Source organism: Notamacropus eugenii, chromosome 5 (genome assembly GCF_028372415.1).
Source record: "Notamacropus eugenii isolate mMacEug1 chromosome 5, mMacEug1.pri_v2, whole genome shotgun sequence".
Taxonomy (NCBI): domain Eukaryota; kingdom Metazoa; phylum Chordata; class Mammalia; order Diprotodontia; family Macropodidae; genus Notamacropus; species Notamacropus eugenii.
The window spans coordinates 170464180-170491337 of NC_092876.1; the positions used below are offsets into that span (position 1 = coordinate 170464180).

Below are 27158 nucleotides of genomic sequence, written 5' to 3' on the forward strand. Positions count from 1 at the left end.
AGAGCACAGAACTTCATCTCTGAAATACTTTAGAAGCTGGTGTGATCCAAAGTTGATCATTTCTAATTGTGACAATGTCCAGAGTTCCTTCTTCTGCTGTAGGTAGAGAAATAACATTTACTCATGTCTATAAAGCTCTTGCTGATGTACATTATGAGTTTTATATTTGTTGAGAAAATTCCTGGGACCTCATTAGTAATACTCATACAGAAGCTGCCATGGGAACTCATCTCACAAGGGATTTCTGCCCATTTATGGAAAGAAGTCATGACTGCTTTCTTTTGGCTCCTAATTCCTGTCCTCTATGTGCATAGAAATTTTCTCAGACTTTGATGCCAGTTCTTTGCTAAGGAAGCCATGTGATTTCAGATTCAGAGAATTTGGGTCAATTGTTAAAGGCATGATCACTCTTGTTTATGGCTGAAGTAGCCTAAATTAACATATTATGGTAGTTGAGGAAGTTGGACAAAGAATGAGAAGGGGTAGAAAAGAAGTATGTGAGTCAGGCAGTGAATTTGTTGGAGAAGAGATAAAGTGAACTCGAAGTCCATAATGGATAGCCAAAGAACATTAATGCCATTGTTTTGCTCAGCAATTCTGTCATTTGATACCAGTTCATTTTGGGTTGAGGTTTGAAGATTTGGGGAAGTTATTAAAAGGATGATCTCTTCAACTCATTGTTGAAGTAGCCTGAATCTAGATTTTATGCTACCAAAGGGTGCCTTAGCCACCAGAGCTCTCTAGTAGAGCTCATCGAAAGGGACAAAGTTTTCCAAATGTAATGCTTAGACAAAAGATTCAAAAACTAGGCACCAAGGATCAGCAAAAATATTTACAAGTGAAATCAGCAACTAAGAAAGTATATTCTGAACACTATTAACCTAGCCCTAAGCTGTCATAACTCATCCCCCTTCACAATGTACTTTGCAATTCTTCCTCATTATTATCATATCCTAAATCCTCATATCCTAAATCTTTCTTGTCATATTATTTCTATTTTCTGGCATTCATTTAAATCTGGTGTTCTACTGAAGACACATTGATGGTTACCTGTTACATGGCTGTGTGCTTTCCCACACACCTTCTTATCCACAGCATCAGAAAGCAAAGTTGCCTGTTCTTTGTTTTAACTCAATCTCAATAGAGAAATATACAATTTAGATCATTGTTTTAATTTTCATTTGTCAAACAGTAGTGATTTAGAGAAAATTTTCATATTACTATAGACAAAGGTGATTTCTTTGTCTGAAAACTGCTTGTTCTTTTCCTTTCACCATTTATCACCTGGGGAATAACATGTGTTCTTAGAAATTTGACTCAGTTCAGGAGTCAGATTTGAAGGGAGACTAGAAATAGTTGTGGCCAGTTGCTGTAGCATGGCTCTGGAGACCATAGTCCCAGGGACACCACCCCTGCCACCAGACCCATTTGGCTCAGATACCATACCTGCTTTGGGCCCTGATGATGGGATCCTCATGCAGAGACATTAGTGGCTAAGATGCCAATCCATGCACTCAGTACCATCTACTCAGACTTCTTTAACTACTCCCTAGATATGGCCACAATCCACTGTGGGCACACCTTCCACCTGGTGTGCCTCATTAAGTGCTTTGATACTGCTACAAGACATACATGTCCACAATGTCAGATCCAGGTTGGCAGGAGATCTATTAACAATAAGCTGTTCTTTGGCCATGTTCAGGGAGAGGAAACAGGCTTGGATACAGAGACCATAAAGAATGAACTGAATCATGAAAAGCCAGTTAACAGCTTCTAAAGGAGACCCCAAAAAATGCTGAAGAAAATAACACCTTTAAAAATAGGCCGACTTGATTAGTAAACGAGGTCCAAAAATCCAATGAGGAAAAGAATGCTTTAAAAAAAGCAGAATTAGCCAGATGGAAAAGGAGGTTCAAAAGCTCACTAAAGAAAATAGTTCTTTAAAAATTAGAATGGAACAGATGGAAGCTAATGACTTTATGAGAAACCAAGAAATTACAAAATAAAACCAAAAGAATGAAAAAATGGAAGATAATATGAAATATCTCACTGAAAACTACTGACCTGGGAAATAGAGCCAGAGAGACAATTTAAAAATTATGAAACTACTTGAATGCCATGATCAAAAAAAGAGCCTACATATCATCTGTCATGAATTTATCAAGGAAAATTGCCCCAATATTCTAGAATTAGAGGACAAAATAAATATTGAAAGAATCCACCAAATACCTCCTGAAAGAGATCCAAAAAGAGAAACACCTAGGAACTTTGTAGCCAAATTCCAGAGTTCCCAATTCAAGGAGAAAATATTGCAAGTAGCTAGAAAAAAACAATTCGAGTATTGTGGAAATACAGTCAGGATAACACAAGATCTAGCAGCTTCTACATTAAGGGACTGAAGGGTATGGAATATGATATTCCAGAAGTCAAAGGAACAAGGATTAAAACCAAGAATCACCTACCCAGCAAAACTGAGTATAGTACTTCAGGAGAAAAAAATGGTCATTCAATGAAATAGAGGACTTTCAAGCATTCTTGATGAAAAGACCAGAGCTGAAAAGAAAATTTGACTTTGAAACACAAGAATCAAGAGAATCATGAAAAGGCTAAACAGGAAAGAGAAGTCATAAGGGACTTACTAAAGTTGAACTGCTTACATTCCTACATGGAAAGATAATATTTGTAACTCTTGAAAGTTTTCTCAGTATCTGGGTAGTTGGAGGGTTTATACACACATACACACACACACACATGCATACACACACACATACACATATATATATAGAGAGAGACAGAGAGCACAGGGTGAGTTGAATAGGAAGAGATCATATCTAAAAAAATAAAATTAAAGAGTGAGAGAGGAATACATTGGGAGGAGAAAGAGAGAAAAGGAATGGGGCAAATTATCTCTCATAAAAGAGGCAAGAAAAAGCTTTTGCAATGGAGGGGGAAAGAGGGAAGGTTAGAGGGAAAAAGTGAAGCTTACTCTCATCATATTTGTCTCAAGGAAGGAATAACATATACACTCCATTTGGTATAAAAACCTATCTTACACTACAAGAAAGTAGGGGAGAAGGGGATAAGCAGGGTGGGAGAGATGACAGAAGGGAGGGCAAATGGGAGGAGGGAGCAATTAGAAATAAACACTCTTAGGGAGGGACAAGGTCAAAAGAGAGAATAGAAGAAATGGAGGGCAGGATAGGATGAGGGAAATATAGTTAGTCTTACACGACATGACTATTATGGAAGTCATTTGCAAAACTACACATATATGTAGCCTATATTGAATTGCTTGCCTTTGCAATGAGAATGAGTGAGGAGAAAAAAAGGAAGAGAAGTTGGAACTCAAAGTCTCAGGAACAAATGTTGAGAATTGTTTTTGCATACAACTGGGAAATAAGAAATATAGGCAAAGGCGTATAGAAATTTATCTTGCCCTACAGGACAAGAGAGAAGATGAGGATAAGAGAAGGAAGGGGTTTTAGAAGGGAGGGTAGATTGGTGGAAGGGGTAATCAGAATGCTTGGCATTTTGAGGTAGGGAGAGGAGAGAGATGGGGAGAAAATCTGAAACTCAAAATTTTGTGGAAATGAATGTTGAAAACTAAAAATAAATAAATAAACAAAAACAAAAAAAGAATGAACTGGAAAAGAATAGAGACCAGTTATCCTTGAAAGTAAAAGAGAAGAAAGATTGACAGTCCAACATTGAATCTTTGAGAGCAGAAACAAATATGATCAGTGCCATCACAGTTATAGCAAAAAACCCTTTGCAAGTCAGAAATACTGAGCTCAGCCTTCAAGAAACAGATGAAGTACTTGAAGCAGAAGCAGGATGAGACCAAGAATTTGAAAGAGGAGGCCTGCCACCTGAGGAACAAAATGAAGACCACAGAATGGCTCAAGATTTCTCTCCAGAACCAGTGCCCAGAGATGGAACAGATGATCTGAGACATGGGAGCAGGTCAGTCAGCCATGGAACAACTGGCTGTATACTGTATTAATGAAGAAAGAAAATGAAAATTTCAAAGAAGCCTGGAAGACCTCAGATGAGCTGGCAGATAAGCTAAGGAAGGATTTGCTTTCTTTTAATAAGTCACAAAAGGCACTCTCTGAGCTTGATAATGTCAAGGAGGAACTGAAATCAACCCAGAAGGATTTACAGAACATAGACAAGTAAATCATGAGTTTAAAGAAGAAGATGATGATCTTACTGAGGATCTTGAACCTGCCATCCCACACCAGGGAGAGCCTCAGTTGACCTGTCTTAGAGAGCCCAGCACCTCTGGAAATGCTAAGCCTAAAGTTGCAACAGTTAGCTTGTGGTGAGGACATTGATCTGAATGCTTCTTTTGATGTGAATGCAAACCCAGCCCAGCTCCGCAGCTCCAAGCTTATCCCAGCTAAGAAGCACTGCCTGGGACAGTCAAACTCTCTAACTTGTGGCATGTCCAGAAAAGACAGCAAGGATCCCAGGAAGGTAAATTGTCTTTCTCTTGGGGGTCAGCACTGAGCTACAGAATAAGATGATGAGCTGGTGGCAAACTTTTACTCTCTCATTTGAAATGCTGTCCTTGGCAAGAAGAGGCCCCTGGGCAACCTGGGAGACTCACACACAAATAGTGAAACTGTAAGAATGGACTTTGATGGGCTTGGAGGATGAAGCAAACCCAGAAACCCCTCTTCCATCCATCCACTGCCTATAAAGCAAAAGTCCCGGGGCAAGACCCTGTCAAGGAATAAATTTCCTCTGTCCAGGCTAGGTTGTATACTTTCCTGAGATAACCTGGAGGCCTACATTGGGGTCAAAGCACACGAGAAAAGGCCACTGGGCTCTCCCTTTCTCTCCAAGCTTCTGAGAGACAGAGTTGAGTATTGGCATGTGATGTATGGAAGCAGAAATGAGGAGCAGCTCCTGTAAGCCCTGCAGTCCACTGGGTAGAGTAATCACCAACAAAGAGTACATCATATGCCATTACTGGGGGTTCACCTGTTGGGGCATCCCAGAGAACCTGGGCACTTACTGCTCAAGGTTCCCAGTGGAGACTTCTTCTGCACTAGACTCTAGAGCTGAGAGCTGCCCCTACCACAGCATGTGCAACCAGCTCTGACCAGGCCTATGATGGCTTAAGAATGAGCACCAGTGACAGGGGTGGTAAGCAGGAAAGTCCCCATAGCATGATTCCTTCCTTTCCCTCTGTTGCCTCTTCTCACCCTCTAGACTCAAATTTCCTTCAGCAGGGCCAACACAGCTCAGATTATGGCACATTTTAACTCCTCCAACGTTCAGGGTCTTGATTCGCGTAACTGATGTCCCCATCCCTCATCCTGCACCTAAATATCTGCCTGATTAGAGTGCAGTTTTTCCTCCTTGTAACCAAAATGGAGCCCAGAACCCACTTTTGCTCTCCCTATGTCCCTGTGGGACAGCCATAGGTCCAATCCTTTCTGCCCCTTTATCCAGACCAGACATAACTGGCAGAGATTTTGCTTTTGTGACTTACTGTCCTAATTGGACTGGAGGAGAATGAAGTAAGGACTGCCTGATTTCCTATGAAAGTGATGGACTGGTGATGAGCCGAGGATGCTACAGAATGTCATAGACCATGCGGAGTTTTCTTGTAAGGATTCATGTAAAACAAAGGCATTTTCACTAAATAAATAAGCAAATCAACAAACAAATAAATTTAACTCAGTTCTCTTTATAGTTGAGAAATGAGGCCTTTACTGGAGATATTTAATATAAATCTTTGCCCCACATTTCTGCTTTCCTTCTAATCTTGTTTTATTTTGTTTCTTTGGTTTATGAAACATGAAATTTTTATAGTCATTTATTTCTACATACTGTGTACTGAATCTATTCCACTGCTTCTTCACACTATTTCTTAGTCATTATCAGATTGTTTTGATGATTACCACTTTATAATGAAATGTGAGATCTGCTACAACTAGGCGATCTTCCTTCATTTTTTTCTCATTAATTTCCTCGATATTCTTGATCTTTTGTTTTGTGAGATAATTTTGTTACTACTTCTCTATTTCTTTTTTTTAATAATTTATTTATTTAAGTTTTAATATTCATTTTCACAAGATTTTGGGTTCCAAATTTTCTCCCCATTTGTCCCCTTCCCCCACCCCAAAACACCAAGCATTCTAATTGCCCCTATCACCAATCTGTGCTCTCTTCTGTCATCCCTCCCTTCCCTTGTCCCCATCTTCTCTTTTGTCCTGTAGGGCCAGATAGCTTTCTATACCCCTTTACTTGTATTTCTTATTTCCTAGTAGCAAGAACAGAACTCGACAGTTGTTCCTAAAACTTTGAGTTCCAACTTCTCTTCATCCCTCCCTCCTCACCCATTCCCTTTGGAAGGCAAGCAATTCAATATAGACCATATCTGTGTAGTTTTGCAAATGACTTCCATAATAGTCATGTTGTGTAAGACTAACTATATTTCCCTCTATCTTATCCTGCCCCCCATTGCTTCTATTCTCTCTTTTGATCCTGTCCCTCCCCAAGAGTGTTGACTTCAGATTGCTCCCTCCTCCCATCGCCCTCCCTTCCATCATGCCCCCCACCCTGCTTATCCACTTCTCCCCCACTTTTCTGTATTGTAAGATAGGTTTTCATACCAAAACGAGTGTGCATTTTATTCCTTCCTTTAGTGGAATGTGATGAGAGTAAACTTCATGTTTTTCTCTCACCTCCCCTCTTTTTCCCTCCACTAAAAAGTCTTTTACTTGCCTCTTTTATGAGAGATAATTTGCCCCATTTCATTTCTCCCTTTCTCCTCCCAATATATTTCTTTCTCACTGCTTAATTTCATTTTTTTAAGATATGATCCCATCCTATTCAATTCACTCTGTGCTGTGTGTGTGTGTGTGTGTGTGTGTGTGTTTGTGTGTAATCCCACCCACTACCCAGATACTGAAAAGTTTCAAGAGTTACAAATATTGTCTTTCCATGTAGGAATGTAAACAGTTCAACTTTAGTAAGTTCCTTATGATTTCTCTTTGCTGTTTACCTTTTCATGCTTCTCTTCATTCTTGTGTTTGAAAGTCAAATTTTCTTTTAAGCTCTGCTCTTTTCATCAAGAATGCTTGAAAGTCCTCTATTTCATTGAAAGACCATGTTTTCCCCTGAAGTATTATACTCAGTTTTGCTGGGTAGGTGATTCTTGGTTTTAGTGCTAGTTCCTTTGACTTCTGGAATATCATATTCCACACCCTTCAATCCCTTAATGTAGAAGCTGCTAGATCTTGTGTTATCCTGATTGTATTTCCACAATTCTTGAATCGTTTCTTTCTAACTGCTTGTCATATTTTCTCCTTGACCAGGGAACTCTGGAATTTGGCCACAATGTTCCTAGGAGTTTCTCTTTTTAGATCTCTTTCAGGAGGTGATCTGTGGATTCCTTGAATATTTATTTTGCCCTCTGGTTCTGGAATATCAGGGCAGTTTTCCTTGATAATTTCATGAAACATGATGTCTAGGCTCTTTCTTTGATCATGGCTTTCAGGTAGTCCCATAATTTTTAAATTGTCTCTCCTGGTTCTATTTTCCAGGTCAGTTGTTTTTCCAATGAGATATTTCACATTATCTTCCATTTATTCATTCTTTTGGTTTTGTTTTGTGATTTCTTGGTTTCTCATAAAGTCATTAGCCTCCATCTGTCCATTCTAATTTTGAAAGTACTATTTTCTTCAGTGAGCTTTTGAACCTCCTTTTCCATTTGGCTAATTCTGCTTTTGAAAGCATTCTTCTCCTCATTGGCTTTTTGAACCTCTTTTGCCAATTGAGTTAGCCAATTTTTCAAGGTGTTATTTTCTTCAGCATTTTTTTGGGGTCTCCTTTAGCAAAGTGTTGACCTGCTTTTCATGCTTTTCTTGCATGTCTCTCATTTCTCTTCCCAGTTTTTCCTCCACCTCTCTAACTTGATTTTCAAAATCTTTTTTGAGCTCTTCCATGGCCTGAGCCCCTTGAATATTTATTTTGGATGTTTGGGATACAGAAGCCTTGATGTTTATGTCTTTCCCTGATTGTAAGCATTGTTCTTCCTCATCCAAAAGGATGGGAGGCGATATCTGTTCACCAAGAAAGTAACCTTCTATGGTCTTATTTTTTTTCCCCCTTTTCCGGGCATTTTTCCAGCCAGTTACTTGACTTCTGAGTGTCCCCTCCACATGCACCTTGCCTCCAGATCCACCCAGCCAGCACTTGGGGTCTGAGATTCAAATGCTGCTTTCCAGCCTCAGGGCTTTTGGTGGCAGCAGGGATGCTATTCAGTGTGAGATTAAGTTCAGGTGCTCAGGTGGGGGCAGGGCCAACACACACGGGGCTCAGTTCCCTCAGGGGCTTTACGCTGAGACCTTCAGCAATGGATCCTGGCTCCTGCCTGCTTTGGGAGCCCTTGTCCTCTGCTGCCTCCGCTGCTGCCTCCCGAGGGGGCCCGAGCTATGGGGACACCCTACTCCCATCTCGGCAAGCCGAGACCCTCTCACTGACCTCTGGTGCCTGTGGGTGTAGGGACCTGTGCTACCACTGGAGATCCCATCCCTGAAACCAGCTCAGATCTGCTCCTCTCGGTCCCCACGCAGCCAAGGCAGGGCTAGGCTGTGCTCTGGGTCCAATGTGCGACGGACCTTTTGTTTCAGTTCTTCAGATCTCTCTGGAACAGAAATCTCCTCCGCTCTGTTGTTCTGTGGCTTCTGCTGCTCCCGAATTTGTTGGGAGTTCTTCTTCACAGGTATTTTATGGGCTGTGGGTTCAGAGCTAGCATATGTGTGTCTTTCTACTCCGCCATCTTTGCTCCTTCCCCCCATTTCTCTATTTCTATAAAATAATTTTGGGTAGTTTGATTGGTTCAATAATGAGTTAGTTGATTAATTTAGGTAGAATTGTAATTTTTGTTCTGTTGGTTCTGCCTATCCATGAGCAAATCACATTTTTTCAATTGCTTAGAACTCATTTTACTTATAGTGAAAGTGTTTTGTAATTGTTTTCATATAGTTCCTGGGTTTATCTTGGTAGGTAGAATTCCAAATATTTTATATTGCAAATACTTTAAATAGCTACTTTAAATAGAATTTATCTTTCTGTCTCTTGTTGCTGGACTTTGTTGGTAATATATAGAAATGCTGATGATTTATGTGGATTTGTTTTATATCCTGCAACTTTCCTAAGTTCTTACGATTTCAACAAGTTTTTATTTAGTTCATTCTCTACATATGAAAATCATGTCATCTACAAAGAGTGATAGTTGTGTTTTCTCACTGACTTTCTAATTCCCTAAATTTCTTCTTTTCTTTTTGCTATAGCTGGACTATTTTATGGAGAACTTACATGGGGCAGGCAATCACATGGTAGTCAGAAGAAGCAATACAAGGACACTCTTAAAGTCTCTCTCAAAAACTTTGGATTTGACTGTGCAATGTGGGAGACACTGGCAGAGGACTACTCAGCATGGCATGCCCACATCAGAAAGGGTCCAGTGCTCTTTGAGCAAAGTAGAATTGAGATAGCTCACAGTAAATGCAGGACGAGCAAATTTGGGATATCCACCCTAAATATTCAAACAGACTATCTGTGTCCATCCTGTTAGAAAACATTTGGAGCTCATATTGGTCTGACTTGCTACAGTCAGACACACTGAAATTTCACTTTATCATGGTGATGTCATTTTGGTCCTCTTCGAAGATGGAGGATAACAACCAACCAATGAGCTGGAATTCTGGTAAAATGTTGAAAAATAGTGGTGATAATGGCTTCACTCCTGATCTTATTTCGAAGAGTCTTAGTTATTTCCATTACTGATAATGCTTGCTGATGGTTTTAAATACATACTAATCATTTCAAGTAAAGTTCCATTTATTCCTAATCTCTCTAGTGTTTTAATATAAATTGGTGCTCTATTTTTCTAAAGTTTTTTTCTGCATTTATTGAGATAACCATGTGAGTTCTGTTGGTTATGTTATTAATATGGTCATAATATTATGCTGATTGTTTTACTAATATTAAATAAGTCATTTCTAGTGTAAATCCCACCTGGTAATAGTATATGATCTTTGTAATATATTGATATAACCTTCTATAGTCTTATTTCTTTCCATTTCTTGGGCATTTTCCCAGCCAGTTACTTGATTTTTGAGTCCTTTGTCAAGTGGATGGTATACTCGAGAGACCTGTAAGTTCTCAGTTCCTCCAAAGTGGCATTTGCCATCTTAAGACCACTCAATCCCTATCAATAGGTATCCATACAACTTAGATTCTCTTTGATGTCACTATGTACCTCCAGTTCACTTTATCTTTTCTCCATTAAGTTTAGTAACTAATTAATATACTTCTTTTCTACCCCTTCTTATCCTTTCTGTGAACTCCCAGGCCTGTTGTTGTCCAACTACTTCGACTACAATAACATCTGAATTCAGTGTACTTAAACAATAAGAAAGAGTGGTCATGCTTTCAACAACTTCCCCAAACCTTCAAACCCTCAACTCAGATGAATCAGTCACAGATGACAATATTCCTCAGCAAAGTACTGGCATCAAAGTCTGAGAAGATAACTATGCATGTAGAGGGCAGGAATTAGAAATCAAAGAAAACAGTAATGACTTCTCAGAAAAAGGGAATCCCTTGTGAGATAAGTTCCTGTGAGACCTTCTGTGTGTATTACTAATGAAGCCCCAGAAATTTTCTCAACAAACATAAAACCCTTAAGACATATCAGCAAGAACTTTGTAGACATGAGTAAATGTTGTTTCCTTACCTACAGCTGAAGAGGAAACTCTGAATATTGTCATAATCAGAAATGAACGTCTTCAGATTAAATCAATTTCCAGAGCATTTCAGAGATGAATTTCTGTGCCCTAATTCCTACCAACATGAAAAAGGATTAGAAAACATATTTTTATTTAAAGTTTTGAGTTCCAAATTCTATCTCTACCTCCCAACAGCTCTATGCCCTTCCTTGAGCTAGTAAGCAATCAGATATAGGTTATACACGTGTAATTTTATGAAGCGTTTCCATATTAGTCATTTTGTATAAGAACACTCAAATAAAAGAAAAATATTTAAGAAAATGAAAAATAGCATGCTTCAGACTATATGCAAATAGTTTCACTTCTTTCTCTGGAGGCAGATGCTTCATTAGTCCTTTGGATTTTTCTTGGTTCATTGTACTGCTAGAATAGCTGCCATTCACAATTCTTCATCAAATAATATTGCTGTTCCTGTGTATAACATTCTCCTGGCTCTGTTCACTTCACTAAGCATTAGTCCATGTAACTCTTTCCAGGTTTTTATTAAATCGTTCTGCTTCTCATTTCTCATACCTATTAATATTCTATTACAAAATCATATACCAAAGTTTGTTTAGCCATTTCGCTATTGATATACATCTCTTCTATTTCTAATTTTTAATCACCACAAAAAAGAGCTGCTATAAATATGTTTGTTCAAATAGATCTTTCTTCTCCATTTTTGTATATCTTTGGGATATTTACCTAGGAGTGGTATTGCTGGACCAAAAGGGTATGCACAGTTTTACAGCACTTTTATCATAGTTCCAAATTGCTCTCCAGAATTGTTTGATCAATTCACAACTCCAACAATAATTCATGAAGTTCCCAGTTTTCCTACATCCCCACCAACATCTGACATTTTCCATTTTTTTTTAGTCATGTTAACCAGTCTGATAGGTGTGATATATCTCCTCAGATTTACTTTAGTTTGCACTTCTCTAATCAATAGTGATTTAGAGCATTTTTATATAACTGTGTTTTAATTTCTTCTTCTGAAAACTTCCTGGTTCTATCCAATTAATGAATAATTGGGAAATTACTTGTATTTTTATAAATTTGGTTCAATTTCTAAATATTTGAGAAATGAGTCCCTTATCAGAGATACTTGCTGCAAAATTTTCCCCCAGTTTTCTGTTTCCTCATAATTTTGGTTGCATTGGTTCTGCTTCTGCAAAATCTTTTAAACTTTATAATAATTAAAATTATCTATTCTATGTTTTATAATGCCCTCTATATCTTTGTGGGTTCTATTTTTTGCTTACCTATAAATCTGACAGATAAACTATTCCATGCTCTCTTATAGTGCTTATGATATCACCCTTTATTTCTATATAATGTACCCACTGGCCTAAAACTAGTTTCTGTCATGCTCTTTTCCAGTTTCCCCAGCAGTTTTTGACACATAATGAGTTTTTCTTCCAAAAATTTGGATCCTTGGGTTTATCATATACTAGATTACATGATCATTTACTCATAATGACCCTCAAAGTTTTTTTTTAATATTTTAATATATGTAATACATACTTAAGTATTTTTGTATAAATTTTATTTTCTGAACAAATGCTTTTGAAACTAAATATTTATATGAATCAAAATTATTATTACCATATGGAGGAGAAAAATTTCAGCGTGGCTCTTTCTAACAGTCTGGTTTATATACCTTGCATTTCTGTGAGGCTGATAGTCTTCAGTTTATGATAGGAAAATAGACAGAGACAAAAGAATCAAAAGAATTTGTTATAACATCACTGTTCATTCTGAGTTTTCACCGAAGACTGGCAATGATTAGGACCCAGTTTTTCCCTCCTGTCAACAGATTGTTGTCTCTTCTAACTCTACACTCAAAAAGAATGGAGAAAAGAAATTATTCACTAGTGACTGAGTTCATCATCACAGGGTTGACAGATCACATGAGCTCCAGATGCCACTCTTCTTCCTGTTCCTAGGAATTTATGTTGTCACTGTGATGGGGAACCTGAACATGATTTACTTATTGAGCTGAGTTCTCATCTTCACAACCCAATGCACTATTTCCTCCTCAATTTATCCTTCATTGATCTCTGTTAGTCAACGCTTATCACTCCCAAAATGCTAGTGAGTTTTGTGTCAGAGAAGAACACCATCTCTTATTCAGTCTGCGTGACTGAGTTCTATTTTGTTGTCTTTTTTGCCATTTCTGAATGCCAAATGTTGGCTGTGATGGCACATGGCTGCTATATTGCTATATGCCATCCCGTTCATTATAGTCTCATTATGTCCTATCAGGTATGCTCATGGTTGGTGAGTGGGGTGCATGCATTGGGCCTGGTTGGAGTTACAGCTCACACAAGTTTTATGCTTAAAATCCTTTTCTGTAAGAAAAATATCAGTAATCGTTACTTCTGTGATCTTCTTCCACTCTTGAAGCTCTCCTATTCTAGTACGTATGTCAATGAAGTGGTGACTGTGGCCTCCAACGTAGTTAATATCTTTTACCCAGTACTTGACAATTATTTGCTCTTCTGCTTTGATCATTGCTAGCATTTTAAAAATTCAATCCACTGAAGGCAGATCAAAAGTCTTTAGTACCTGCAGCTCCCATATTGCAGCAGTTGGTATCTTCTTTGGCTCCCTTACATTCATGAACCTGAAACCATCTTCATTTGGCTCCATGGATGAGGGGAAAGTGTCCTCTGTGTTTTACACTTATTGTGCCCATGCTAACCCCCTTAATCTACAGTCTGAGAAATAAAGATGTCAAGATTGTATTGAGGAAAGTGATAGAAAAAAGAATATTCTAGTGAAAGGCAAAATATTAGTATAACGGACTGATGAGTTTAGTGGATACTGAACAGAAGGATGAAGAGAAAGGGAAAGAAAAAAGAAAGAGAGAGATGGACAGGGAGAGAGAGAGAGAGAGAGAGAGAGAGAGAGAGAGAGAGAGAGAGAGAGAGAGAGAAGTTAATTATGTAAAGCAGATACTGTGCCCCACACCTTTGATTCATCAGAAGGCCAACTCAGAGCTACTTTGGGAATATTTCTCAAACCAGTAGCCTACATCTCACTGAAGAGTTGACCTTGCTATTTTAAATATCTGTGTATAAATGCACTTTTCCCAGATGTCCCCTCTGTGGACCAATGGTTCCTGCCACTAGGAGTTAAATCTCCAAGGTTTCACAAGATGAATGTTACTGAGAATGCTAAGACTAGAGGAGAATTTAATGATTTACAAACTCAAACCATTGTTTTTCAGCTAAAGAAACAACATCCAAAAAAGGATAAAAGATTTGCTAATAATCATAGAACAAGTTAAGAGTAAAACCATGCCTTCAATCCAAGTGGCTTGATTTTTTCTTCTCCAATATATCATTGTAGTGATCTAGACAAAGGAATTGAATGGAAGAAAATGCGCGCTTATAATCTTAAATGTGAACATATTTGTAAAGAAGTTGTTAAGGATTTATCCTGTAACACTATAATAGATGTCCTCATACAGGTAAGAAGTGTTTCTGAGAAAAAGGCACTGTGTTTTGCTCCTTGCCCTGGGAAACGCTGAGATTTTCTAAAGCTCAACACCAATAGCAGTTACAAGAGCATGAATGACGAGGCAGAATTCTGCTAAACTGGACATTTTAAAGCTGACCACGCCAAAGGTGTGGAAAATGGTGGATATTCTTGGAAATTTTTCATTGTGTTGATTAGGTTTGCTAATTTCTATCGTTTGTCTTCTTTTTTTCTTTCTTTTCTTTAAAAAGTGTTATTTGTTACATGGGAAGGCTCTGAGAGAAGCAGAGTTAGAACTGATAATTAAGAGTTTAGTTACAGAAAGGATGTCAAGGCCCTGAAGTTTAAAAGTTGTAAATTACTTTTCATATGTGTGTTTCTTCTAGACTCTCAACCTCCAGAGTTTGTTCTGAGAAAGTAAAACAGGATTAGGTTCTATGTGTGTTTATTTCTCTCGAAGTGGGTGGAACAGTATGTTGAGCGTTAATCAAAAGTGAGTTCCCTTTGCGGTTAGGTTTCATAGTTGATATACCCTTCCAAAGAAGCAGATGTCATTTCATTAGCATTTCACCCCTAGACAGAGAAAACATATCTATACCAGAACACTCCCATCTCTACCTGATCACTCCCAGTCTTTGCCTCTCTAGACAAAAGAGTCTGTATCCACTTGGAGTAGTAACTTGAATTGGAAAATCTTTCCTATTCATTAATAGGCCCATTAAGTCACATGGAGCCTCTGGTGGGAGGAGTTTGCTGAATGGGTGGAGCAGTAAGAGGCAGAGCTAGAGCAGAGCTGAGAGGAAGTTAGTCCTGAGAGCAGTCAGAACTAGGAATGATGTAGGTTCCTGGGTGGCGAGAGTGATTGTGTGATTGTTTGTGTTTTTGTTTAAGAGAACCTGCTTGTGATGAATGTAATGGACCTGGTATGTGGGAACTTAGAAGGGGGCAGGCTTCAGGGTGGTGTTGTCCGCTGCAGTGTTATCATGTATAGATTTTTGTTGCTGTGATGGATTTGGGTCTGAATAAATGTTTTGGTTCTGCCTTCTATGTGGAGAGTCTGTGGTATTTCATGACTCTGAATTGTGCCGTAATGCTCATAGCTGCCATGGGTGCTGTGAATATTGCATGGGCACTTCAAGACCTAAGTTTGAGTAGAACACAATGGGCTCCCTTACTTTAGATTAATTCTTTGCAAGTTTTGGATGGGGACTGACTAGGATTAGGAAAGTCAATGCAATTCCATTATTAGTAATGTCCTTCTGAAGAAAAATTGAACTTAAAGTTAGGATTTTGAAAGAAGGAGCAGGGAGCTCTGAATATCCCCAGGACACCGGTTATTAATAATCAGTTTAGTATAGTATGTTAGAGGGATTTGTAGCTTCAGCAAGTGAATTTGCAAGGATCTCAGGTATTTTGAGGATGAGGGATGCTCAGTTTGCCTCCTGACTGGCTGATTCTGATTCCCTGGTCAGTTCAGCCTCCTCTAGAGAGTAAAGAAGCTCAAGCAGATCAAGGTGCTCAATGAAGTCATTTACCATTTTATTTTCACAATTTCCACAATGTACACCTCACGCCATTATACTCGAGGCTATCTATTTTCATGAATGTTGTCTACATTTATGTGTAATGTTTCACTCGAGGTTTAACTGTGAGAAGAACAAGATTTGGCTCTTGCTAAGGTAGTAACCACAACTAAGTCTACATTAGTGGAAAGGATTAAGACTGTCATAGGTTCTTAATCAAGTAAGATCTCAGGAGTGTGAGCTGGGGGACAGATGATGTGACAAATTCACACATGATTGGAGCAAGATCAGAAGATATTGAATATGGTAATGGTATGTATTTTGTATAAGGAAAAGACAGAATGGGAGCTAGTATGGGAGATTTGATACCAGAGAGCTAAGTGTTATCAGCCCCCTCTGGGGCAGTATCCTAAGCCCCAACCTCTGCCACTGTCTCTACTCTCAAGGACGAGGATGACAGGGTGATGGCTGATTTTTCAATTGGGAGAATAGATTGACAAATACTGAAGTATAGTATCCCATTCTTTCCTCATCTTCTTTTACCTGAGGATGGCAGAAGTTGATTCCAAAGCTTGATTCATTTTGGAACTGCTTTGCAAATTTGTCCATAAAGAATTTGAATTAGTTGGTTGTCTAGATAAATCTCATCAGAATACCTGCTCTTGAGTGATGTGTTGTCTAATTTTTCAATAGGAGTAATTGAAAAACTTGTGATACATGATTATCAGATAATATTAGGGTATTGAACCCCATGAAAAGATCAATATGTGGAAATTAGGGAAATATGATAAAGAAAGATGAAGTTTATGTCTCAAATTTATAGTGTTAGTTGAAATTAAATAGAATACTAACCTAGGAAACTAGGTCATAAACCATAGATTAAAGTTTATTTTGTATGTGCTCACAGAAAGGTAAAGAAAGTAGTAAGTGTGTTCTAAATGTTCTGAGAAAGTAGCAAGTTATTTCATCTGTTTGTTTTAGTGATTTTCAGCTATTGGGGTCTCATCCTAAAGTCATTAAAAATCTGTGTTATGTCTTGTCATGTTTTACACTAAAAGATGAAGGTGTCCCTTGCTTTACGTATTTGTGGCCCCCAAATTTAGCATGTAGTACTGGTACATAGTATTCATTTGAAAAGTACTTTTTTATTCACTCAGTCATTCATTTCTCTCCTCAGCACAGTACTTTGCACAGTATGCATACTGGATATCTTCTCAATTTAGGTAACATATGAATTTACAAAAATGCTATGGTAAAATTTAATCACTAGGGCCTCAAGACCCCACCCTTGTAGTGATTCACTACTTAGTGTAGTCCAGGGGAGGGAAGAAAGGGGCTATGTGGTCAAGTTGATAAGAGTTTGGGAGAGAAGAGATCCAGGTCTTAGAGAAAACACAGCTACAAATTCTCTTTAGGGTGACATACCTAAAGATAGACAAGGACTCTGGAAGGAAGCTGAAGTAAAGTAAGCCTGTACCTTAATCATGTCCCCAAGCCTAGCATACCGTCCTTGAGACATCAGGGAATGTCCTGCTTAGTGAGATCTGGGGCTGTCTCTTAGGTGAGATTGGATAACTGGCTCCAAAGGGGAGAGATCATTTTTTTTCTCTGTATTGTCTGATATATTCTCAATTCTATATATATTCTCTGATTTCTGTTTGCTACCAGCCAAGCTCTGAAAGTAGCAGATGGAAAATTTTAAGAGAGCTGGCCAAATCACTGAAGTAAAAATCAGCACTATAATATCGCCAACAATTGGTTATAAGGCCTCCCCTTCAACAGTCAGGCTTGAGGTATGCAATAATGAGTGCCACTGTTGACTCTCATCATAAAAAAGCAAGCTATTGTTATTTTTGTGCTATGATTAGAACAATGCCTTAAAATTTCTATTTTTTTCTTATCTCTATTTATGTTCTTATGAGGAACTTTCCACAGTTCTTTCAGATTTATATCTAACAGTCTTCTACCTAGTCAAGGATAGACAAGAACACTCAAGTTTATACTAACAAAAGGGCACCAGAGCTTTATCCAGGGTTCTGAAGTGCAGGAGGTACACACTTTTTGGTAGCAAGATTTACCATTTAGCCTACTTGGTCCTTTGCTTAGAAAAAAAGCTGATGTATACTCCAAGGTACCTTGAGAAACACAGCTCTCTAACATGGTTCATATGGAGGAAAAACGTCATAGGATATGCTTCTTGGGTGGAAGACCAATCTATTAGACACCAAAGAGAAATGCACACACATGCACATACATGCACACACACACACACACACACACACACACACACAAGAGAGATCTACAGTTAAGAAAGTGTTGGTCAACACTGTTAACCTAGCTGTAACTTATCACAACTCATCCTTTTCCACTGTGTACCTCAAAACTCATCTATTATCAATGAACTTCTCTTATCCAAAAATTTTCTTTTCATATTTCTTCCATTTCATAGTGATCACTGAATCCTAGCTTACTTCTGAAGAAATGACATCTCTGAGCAATCAATTTTAGGCTATACAAGATTCTTCACATGCACTCTTATGCTCAGGATCAAGAAGAGGTAACAGAAACTTTACTTGGCTTTGCCACTTTATACATTTTATCTATCCCTATTATGGACCAATTATGCTATTGATACTCTTCTCATTATCAACCATGGACCTCTGTTTCAATTTGCCCCTTTTTCAATAAGTTCAGAATCTGATTTTCACACTTTTTCTACCCCTTCTCATCCCTTCCCTGACCATTCAGGCTACCCAGTTGTCATATTTCTTCAGCTACCATGACCCCATGACCTCTGATTTCAGACAACTTCAACCATGTGGATCGTTTACACTCCAGATGCTATCACAAGTCTCCCAACCATCAACACAAATAAATTCATTCAAGGTGCTCAAATTCCTGTGCCTGGTGGGATCATATTTTAAGCAGTTTATTGTGTACACAGGGAGTTAATGAAAGTGAAAGAAGTAAGAAGCAGAGAAAAATATTAATGATTTCCTACCAGAAAAGGGGAATTACTTTTAAGGTGAATCCCAATGGAAACCTTTGTCTGGGTATTACTAATGAGGTTCCAATTATCTTATGAACAACCATAAAAGCCTTAAGTTACATCATCAGGAGGTCTGTTGACATCAATGAACATCATTTCTTTAGCTATAGCTGAAGAGGACACTGATTAAAGTCACAATTAGGAAAAATTAAGCTAAAGTAACAATTAGAAATAATAATCTTTAGATCAAATCAATTTCTCAAGCTTTACAGAGACTGAGTTCTATGTCCTAATTCCTGCCATCATTAACCACGATGAGAAGGCTCCAAACATGAGTATGATAACTTTAATAGAAGTCATATATTTTGGATCAAGAATATTTAACATCCAAAACTAGAGGGTAAGTAGTTGGTTAATTTGACATTATTTTTTCTTCTAAATAAGGATTAATAAAAACTCAAGACTTTGCAACAGAAATGATGTTTGCACATTAACTAAACCCATCACTGATGATATCATGAGGCTGCAAATATTAGTGGCTTTAAAAATAGGAAAAGTTTTTTGGATGTATGAAGAACTCCACCTCAGAATTATAGAACTACAGCATTTTTGAAACTGGAAGGGACATTTCATCTAGTTCAAACTCTATCCCATAACCTCCCTTCAATACAAATGTAGCAGTGATAGTAATCCAGCTTGAAGATTAAAATTTAAGAGTAACACACTATCATGGCAATACAATTCCCTCTAGGTTATGGAAAATTGTTATAGATTTTATCCTCATATCAAGCCAAAATTTGCTGTTTTTCAATTTTACACATTACTCTTGGATCTTCCTTTTGTGAGACAAACATCTGCAGATAATTCCTTCTAAACATAACCTTTAAAATGCTAGGAAATGATTATCATTTCCATCTAATTCTTCACTTCTTCTTGTTACATTTTCACAAGGCATTCAAATTATCCTTATATGACATGTGCTCAAGATCATTTATGGCCCTTATTGCTTTTTTCTGCATATTCTCTACCTTGTCAATATCCTTCCTCCATTATGGGAAAGAACCAGACAACCTTGCATGGGGTTTGCCAAACGTAATGTGCAGTAGAACTTTCACTTATTCCTGGAAACCATACCTCTCTTTATGGAATGCCAGGTACCATAACTTTTTTTTTTTTTGCTACGACTTTAGATTGCTCAGTTATGTTGAATTTGTAGTCTACTAAAATCCTTGATCTCTGACAAACTGTCTTCTAAATTTGCCTCTATATTTTTTATACTTTTAGAACTGATTCTTTTAACTGTCATACAAGGTTTTACAATTATCTTTATTAAATTATGTCGTTTTAGATTAATCCCATGGTCCTAACTTATTATGATATTTTTAGATTATGTGTTTGTTAAACTGGGAATTATTTATGTCTCCAATCTTAGTCTCATGTTCTAAAACACAGCGTGTGTTGTTATTGCTGTGTTCATTTTTTGGTTTAAAAGAGGGTGAAAGATATCAAAAGAGTGATTTCTGAACAGATAAGCAAATTGGATTGAAGTGAGCCAGATTTCTGCAAAGCCTGAAGCTTCATTCTTTCCTGCAAATGCCTCAAAGTGAAATGGTTAACACAAAATTCATACAGTAGATGACCTTGGCTTTCATAAATTAAGACAATTTCCCTTGCTTCAGTTTGTCTGAGGGACTCATTCCATGACCAAAGGATAAGTTAGAATGATGACAAATGATGGTTTAATTTACCATCACAAAAATTTGAATTTGGGAGTGGAAAGACCCTCAAATTTTCCTGACAAAATAGAAAACAGTTGCTATTTACATTCATATTAAGCCATGAAAACCTAAACAATGAGCAATAGAGGCCTGGGCTGACTTATAATTGGACATTCAATGAGAGCTGTAGTGATTTGGATATTCCCTCACAATTCTCCAAAACATTATCCTTCCATTCCTACCAGTGCTTTTTCAGAGTTAGTTCTGGAAGGTCTGCAAGCCCTTAGTTCTTCCAAAGTGGTATGATCCTAAGAAAGGTATGGTCACAGTGCTCTTCTCTACCATAGGACCATGACCAGAACCCTGTATCCCACCTATAAAATGTGGATAATAGTAGCACCAAACTCCCAGGGTCCACTGAATTGGCAGAGGAGATATGCTTTTATCCACCATGTTCAATACCAAAAGATTGAGCACAAATCTCTAATGCACTAAACTTAAGATATACTTTCAACTTGATATTGAATCATTTATGCCAACTCTTTGCAAATCATTCCACCCATTTAAAATCCATGAAATCACCCTTTTGTCCAGTCCATATTACTTCATGTTTTCTATATTACGGTTTTGACAAATATTTTGCAAAATTTATTTTGAGAAGTCTACATCAGTTGTCTGATGGGCCATCATAGTAATCTGAGATTTTAGTAACAAAATGTCTTGAGAGTCTAAGAACTCCCACAGATGACAACCAAATTTCCTTCTCAGCACATAACTTTCAAATCATGAGCCTTTGTCAGTGATTGAACTCTCTGAGACACCTTTTCCTTCTCTTGAAAATGGAGACAAGAGACCATAGTTTCCAAGACTGCAGCTTCCAAAGTTACTTGTTGGACAGTTCAAAGTCCACTGGGCTGGGGAGAGACCATCACAAAAACCTTAGAAGTGCAACGCATTACTCTCAGCAGACAGTTACTTTTGAGATAGGTATCTTATTCTTACTGGACATGAGAACTTAAGCATCAATATTCTTTAAGATTTTGTATATTCATTATATACTTAAATATTGTTATATCAATTTGAGGTTGTGAACAAACATCTTTCAAAATAGTTATATGAACAAAAATATTATGATTATTGTATGTAAGAAAGAGAGTTCAAGCATATATCTTTCCAACAGAATGTTTTACATGTCTCATTCTTGTAAAAGTGACAGTCTTTAGTTTGTGGTAGGAAAAAAAGCTTGAGTCAAAACAATCAAAAGAATTTAAATTATAATTTTAGTGTTCTATTTGTAGCATCATTTTAGACTTGTAATAATGAAGTCTCTCCATTTTTTACTCTTGTATACAGATTCTTATTCCATACTCAAAAAGAATGGAGAAAGGAAATTATTCACTAGTGACTGAGTTCATCCTCATAGGGCTGACAGACCAGCCTGAGCTCCAGCTGCCACTCTTCTTCCTCTTCCTAGTGATTTATGTATTCACTGTGATGGGAAACCTGGGCATGATTATCCTTATTGGGCTGAGTTCTCATCTTCATAACCCAATGTATTATTTCCTCTGTAATTTGTCCTTTATTGATCTCTGTCAATCAACTGTCATCATCCCTAAAATGCTAATGAACTTTATATCAGACAAGAACACCATTTCCTACCATGAGTGTACAACTCAATTCTATTTTTTTTCCTTTTTTGCCAATTCTGAATGTCAGATGTTGGCTTTGATGGCATATGACCGCTATGTTGTTATATGCCATCCCCTTCGTTATCACCTTATCATGTCTCATCAAGTATGCTCATGGTTGGTGGGTGGGGTGTATGTATTGGGCTTCACTGGGGCCACAGCTCACACAGGTTGTTTGCTTAGAGTGCTCTTCTGCAAGGAAAATGAGATTAATCACTACTTCTGTGATCTCCTTCCACTTTTAAAACTTGCTTGTTCTAGCACTTATGTCAATGAAGTGGTACTTCTGTCATTTAGTACATTGAATATCTTTTTCCCAACATTAACCATTATTTGCTCTTATGTTTTTATCATTGCTAGCATTTTAAAAATTCAGTCCACTGCAGGCAGATCAAAAGCCTTCAGGACCTGCAGCTCCCACATGGTAGCAGTAGGTGTCTTCTTTGGCTCCCTTTCATTCATGTACCTGCAGCCATCTTCAGTCAGCTCCATGGATCAGGGAAAAGTGTCCTCTGTGTTTTACACTATCATTGTGCCCATGCTAAATCCCCTAATCTACAGTCTCAGAAATAAAGATGTCAAAATTGCCTTGAATAAAGCCATAGAAAGAACATTCTGGTGAAAAGAGAAACATTAGAATATTGGGTTATGGGTTAAGTGGATGTTGTTATGTTATGGAGCAAAGTATAGGGAAAGGAGAGAGATAGAGACAGAGAGAGGGGGGGAGAGGGGAGAGAGACACAGAGAGAAAGAGAGAAAAAGAGACAGAGACAGAGAGACAGAAAATTAGACACTGAGAGTGAAAGTGAGTTTTCTACAAATCAAATACTGTCTTCCAACTATAGTTTATTAGAAGCCTACCTCAGAGATACTTTGATGTCATTTTTCAGACCAGTAGGTTATATCTTGTTTCCCACACTTATCCATCTATTACCTCTCTGACTTGTACTCCAGATAGTTTGTAGAATTCAACCATGAACTGACCTGCTCCTGATATTTAAAGAGTTGGCTTTGCTATTTTAAAATATCTGTATATAAATGCATTTTTGTCAGATGTTCCTCTATGGGTCAATGATTCCTATAGGTAGTAGTTAAATCTCTAAAGTTTCACTAGAAGAATGTTACTGAGAATGACAAGATTAGAAGATGGTGTAATGATTTACAAATTCAATGTACTGTTTTTCAGCTGAAGAAACTATGCCTACAAAAGGATAAATGACTTGCTAATAATCACAGAACAGACCCAGAGCAAAACCAAGTGTTAAATCCAAGTCTCTTAATTCTTAACCTTTTTTCTTCTCCACCACACCATGTAGTCATCTAGACAAAAGAATTGAATGGAGATAAAATTGAAATGGAACTAAAACCTTAAATATGAATGAATGTGTGAAGATATTAAGGATCCGTTCTGTCATACCATAACATATAACTTCATATAGGTAAGGAGAATTGTTTCTGAAATACAGATAGACATCATGATTTTATTCTTGCCCTGGGATAAACTGAGATTTTCTATCACTCAGCACCAAATGCAGCTACAAGAACATGCATTGTGAAGCAGAATTCTTTGACGTTTTAAAGCTGACAATGAAACAGGTGTGGAAAATGGAGGATATTTTCTGAAATTTTTCATTGCATTGATTGGGTTTGCTGATTTTGATCCTCTCTTCTTTTTATTTCTTTTCTTTAAAAAATGTTATTTTTTGCATGAGAAGTGTTCATGAAAAATAGAGATAGACATGAAAACTGAAAGTTTAATTACAGAACAGAATTCAAGGCCCTGAAGTTAAAAAGTTGTAGTTTAGGTTTCATGTATGTCTTCCTTCTAAGCTGTGAACTTCCATAGATTATTGAAAGAAAGAAAAACAGGATTAGATGCTATGAGTGTTTATTTATGTCAAAGCGGACAGTGCATATGTATAGACATACAGTCAAAACTGAGCTCCCTTTGGGGTTAGGTTTCACAGTTTATATACCCTTCCAGAAAAGCTGATGTCATTTATCATTTTACCCCCAGATGGAGAAAATATCTCTATACCAGATCACTACCTGGCTACTTCTAGTATTTGGCTCTCTAGACAAAGTTTCAAGAACTCTCTACCTAAGTTTCAAGAACACAAAGGGCTTCCCTACTTTAGATTAATCCTTGACAAGTTTTGGGTGGGGTCTGACTTGTGTTAGGAGAGTCAATGCAATTTCATTATCACTAATGATGGTCCTTCTGAAGAAAATTTAACTTAAAATTTGGATTTTGGAAGAAGGGTCAGGGAGCTCTGAATGTCCCTAGCATATTGCTTATCAGTTTGTTTTGGTATGCTGGAGGGATTTCTAGTTTCAGCAAGTGCATTTGCAAGGATTTTAGGTATTTCCAGGTTGAGGGATGCTCAGTTTGCCTCTTGATTGACTGATTCTGATTCCCAGGTCAGTTCAGCCTCCTCTGGAGAGTAAGGAAACTCAAGCAGGTCAATGTGGTTAATAAAGTTATTAAGAATTCTATCTTGACAATTTCCACAATGTACACCTCACTGCCATTATAGTCTGGACTATCTGTTTTCATTGTCTACGTGTGTGTAATGCTTCACTCAAGGTTAAACTGTGAGAAGACCAAGATTTGGCTCTTGCTATAGTATCTTAAATAATAACCAAAACTGCATCTACATTAGTGGAAGGGATTAATGCTGTCATAAGTTTTGAGTCAAGTACTGCCTCAGGAGAGCGAGCTGGGGATAGGTGATGTGACAAATACACACATGGTTGGAGCAAGATCAGAAGATAATGAATGTGGTAATGGTGTGCTCTTTATATAAGGAGGAGAATAAGTGGTATCTAGTATGGGAGATTAGATACCAGGGATCTGAATTTTGTCAGCAGTTTTTGGGGCAGCTTCCTAAGCCCTACCCCCTGCCACTGTCTCTACTGTCAAGGACCAGGAGGAGAGGGTGATGGCTGACTTTTCACTTGGGAGAATAGATAAGAAATACTGAAGTATAGTATCCCTTTCTTTCTTCATCCTCTCTTGCCTGAGGGTAGCAGAAGATGATTCCAAAGCTTGATGAATTTTGGAACTGTTTTCCTAATTTCTCTATAAGTAATTTCAATTTTTTGGTTATGTTGATAAATCCAATCACATTACCTCTTCTTGAGTTATATTTTGTCTAATTTTTTCAATGTGATAAGTAATAGAAGAGCTTGTGATACACGATTATCAGGTAATATTAGGGTATTAATAACCATATGAAAAGATCAATATGGGGAAATTAGGGAAACATGATGCTAAGGTCTCAAATTTACAGTTTTAGTTGAAATTACATAGAATACTACACCTAGAAAGCTAGGTCATAAACCATAGATTAACGTTCATTGTGTATGTGCTTACAGAAAGGTAGAGAAAATAATGTGTATTCCAAAATCTGTTGGTTCTGAGAATGTAACAAGTTATTTCATTTGTTTGTTTTAGTGATTTGCATCTAGTGGGGGCTTTATCTTGGAGTCCTTAAAACTATGTTATGCTATGTTATGCTTTACACTCAAAGATATATCTTTGAATTGCTTCCTATTTCTTTGAGAAACAAAAGTTGTCTTTGATTTGCAGTTCTGCATGTAGAGAGATATTCATCCAGAAATTGCTGGCTGAATGGGGACCCATCTAGCTGGGTAACTCAACTCTTCCTCTCCCCCTCCCCTTCCTTCTCCTCTCCAAAAGAAGGCAAATTTGGATAGTCAAAAGTTATCCAGTTGGTTTGGGTTTTACTGGCTCCTGTCCTGTCCTATCCTGTCCTCCTGTCCTGTCTTGTCCTGTCCTATCCCAAAACCTTAAACATACTGCACTCTGAAACTGAGACTCCACTGGACCCCTGCCTAAGGACTCCTCTGAATCTCCTTTAGCTTTAGAGTGATTATCAGTAGTAACTGTTGCCGTTGCTCACCCAGCCTGATGTCTTTCTTTTTCTTGACTTCATTGAAGAGGCCATGCCTTGCCTGCTTGTTAAATAGGCCTGTTCAATGAATGGGTGTTGCCTCACCCTAAGTGAGAACCTGCAAAGACCTAGGCCTAACAGGCCCAAGGTCTCCCAGTGTATCCTGAGTCATCTCCAGTCATCCTGATGAATATCTGGTCACTTGATTCACATGGCTCTGGAGGAGAAATGAGGCTGGTGACCTGCACAACCTCACTCAGAACAAAGTCAAACACAAGTCATGTCATCATTTCTCTGATGGCATGGTCTTCTTCAGCAATGAAGGATGAACACAATTATTTAGATTGGTTTTTAAAATGTACAAAATTTTCATTTTACTTCAGTTCTTTTATCCTCTCTCTTAATTCATTTTGTAACCCTGGTGTACCTTTCTACTTGAAATTACCTAATACATAAAATAATATACATACATAAATACATTAAAATATACATATATTTGAATGTGAAAAGGGTAATATAGCATAATATGGATGCTATATATAATGTATAGATAGATAGATAGATAGATAGATAGATAGATAGATAGATAGATAGATAGATAATAAATATAGATAGAGTAAACTTTTCATTCTAACAGATCTTACCCTAAACATAACACTGAAAATTTTCCCCTTCAACAGTTCTGGTGCTTTGCTTTGAATCAGTGCATCTCAAAGTGTGGTATAATTATCCCTGGGAATCTCCATGAGTTTTCATGGATTCCATGAAGTCACATCTATTTTCATAACAATACAACAATATTTTAATTTCTGATACAGTAAATATAGACATAGCTCACCAAATAAAAGTTTCATTACTTATCAGTGTAAAAGAGTCTTCAGAACAAATATTTGAGAAACACTGCTGTATATCTCTCAATATAGATTTATCAATACAAGCTTTCAAAGAGACCATCAGATTGCTACACTACAAGTAGAATGTGGTCTTCAGAATATTTGAATGGATCACTTGCAAAGAGAATTCACATGACTGGAAATTGTAATT

The 27158-nt window shown here is 37.6% G+C and overlaps 1 protein-coding gene and 2 pseudogenes across 1 annotated transcript; all 3 read left to right on the forward strand.

Annotated features, from left to right (window-relative positions):
- The first annotated feature begins 1498 nt into the window (after positions 1-1498).
- LOC140509009 (E3 ubiquitin-protein ligase TRAIP-like) lies at positions 1499-4784 on the forward strand (annotated as a pseudogene).
- A 7838-nt stretch (positions 4785-12622) lies between these two features.
- LOC140509010 (olfactory receptor 8G50-like) lies at positions 12623-13576 on the forward strand (annotated as a pseudogene).
- An 8272-nt stretch (positions 13577-21848) lies between these two features.
- On the forward strand, positions 21849-22819 carry LOC140509011 (olfactory receptor 8G50-like). The gene has a single exon (XM_072616923.1). It carries the CDS (start codon positions 21887-21889, stop codon positions 22817-22819), a length of 933 nt encoding a protein of 310 aa, XP_072473024.1. The 5' UTR covers positions 21849-21886.
- Positions 22820-27158: the final 4339 nt, after the last annotated feature.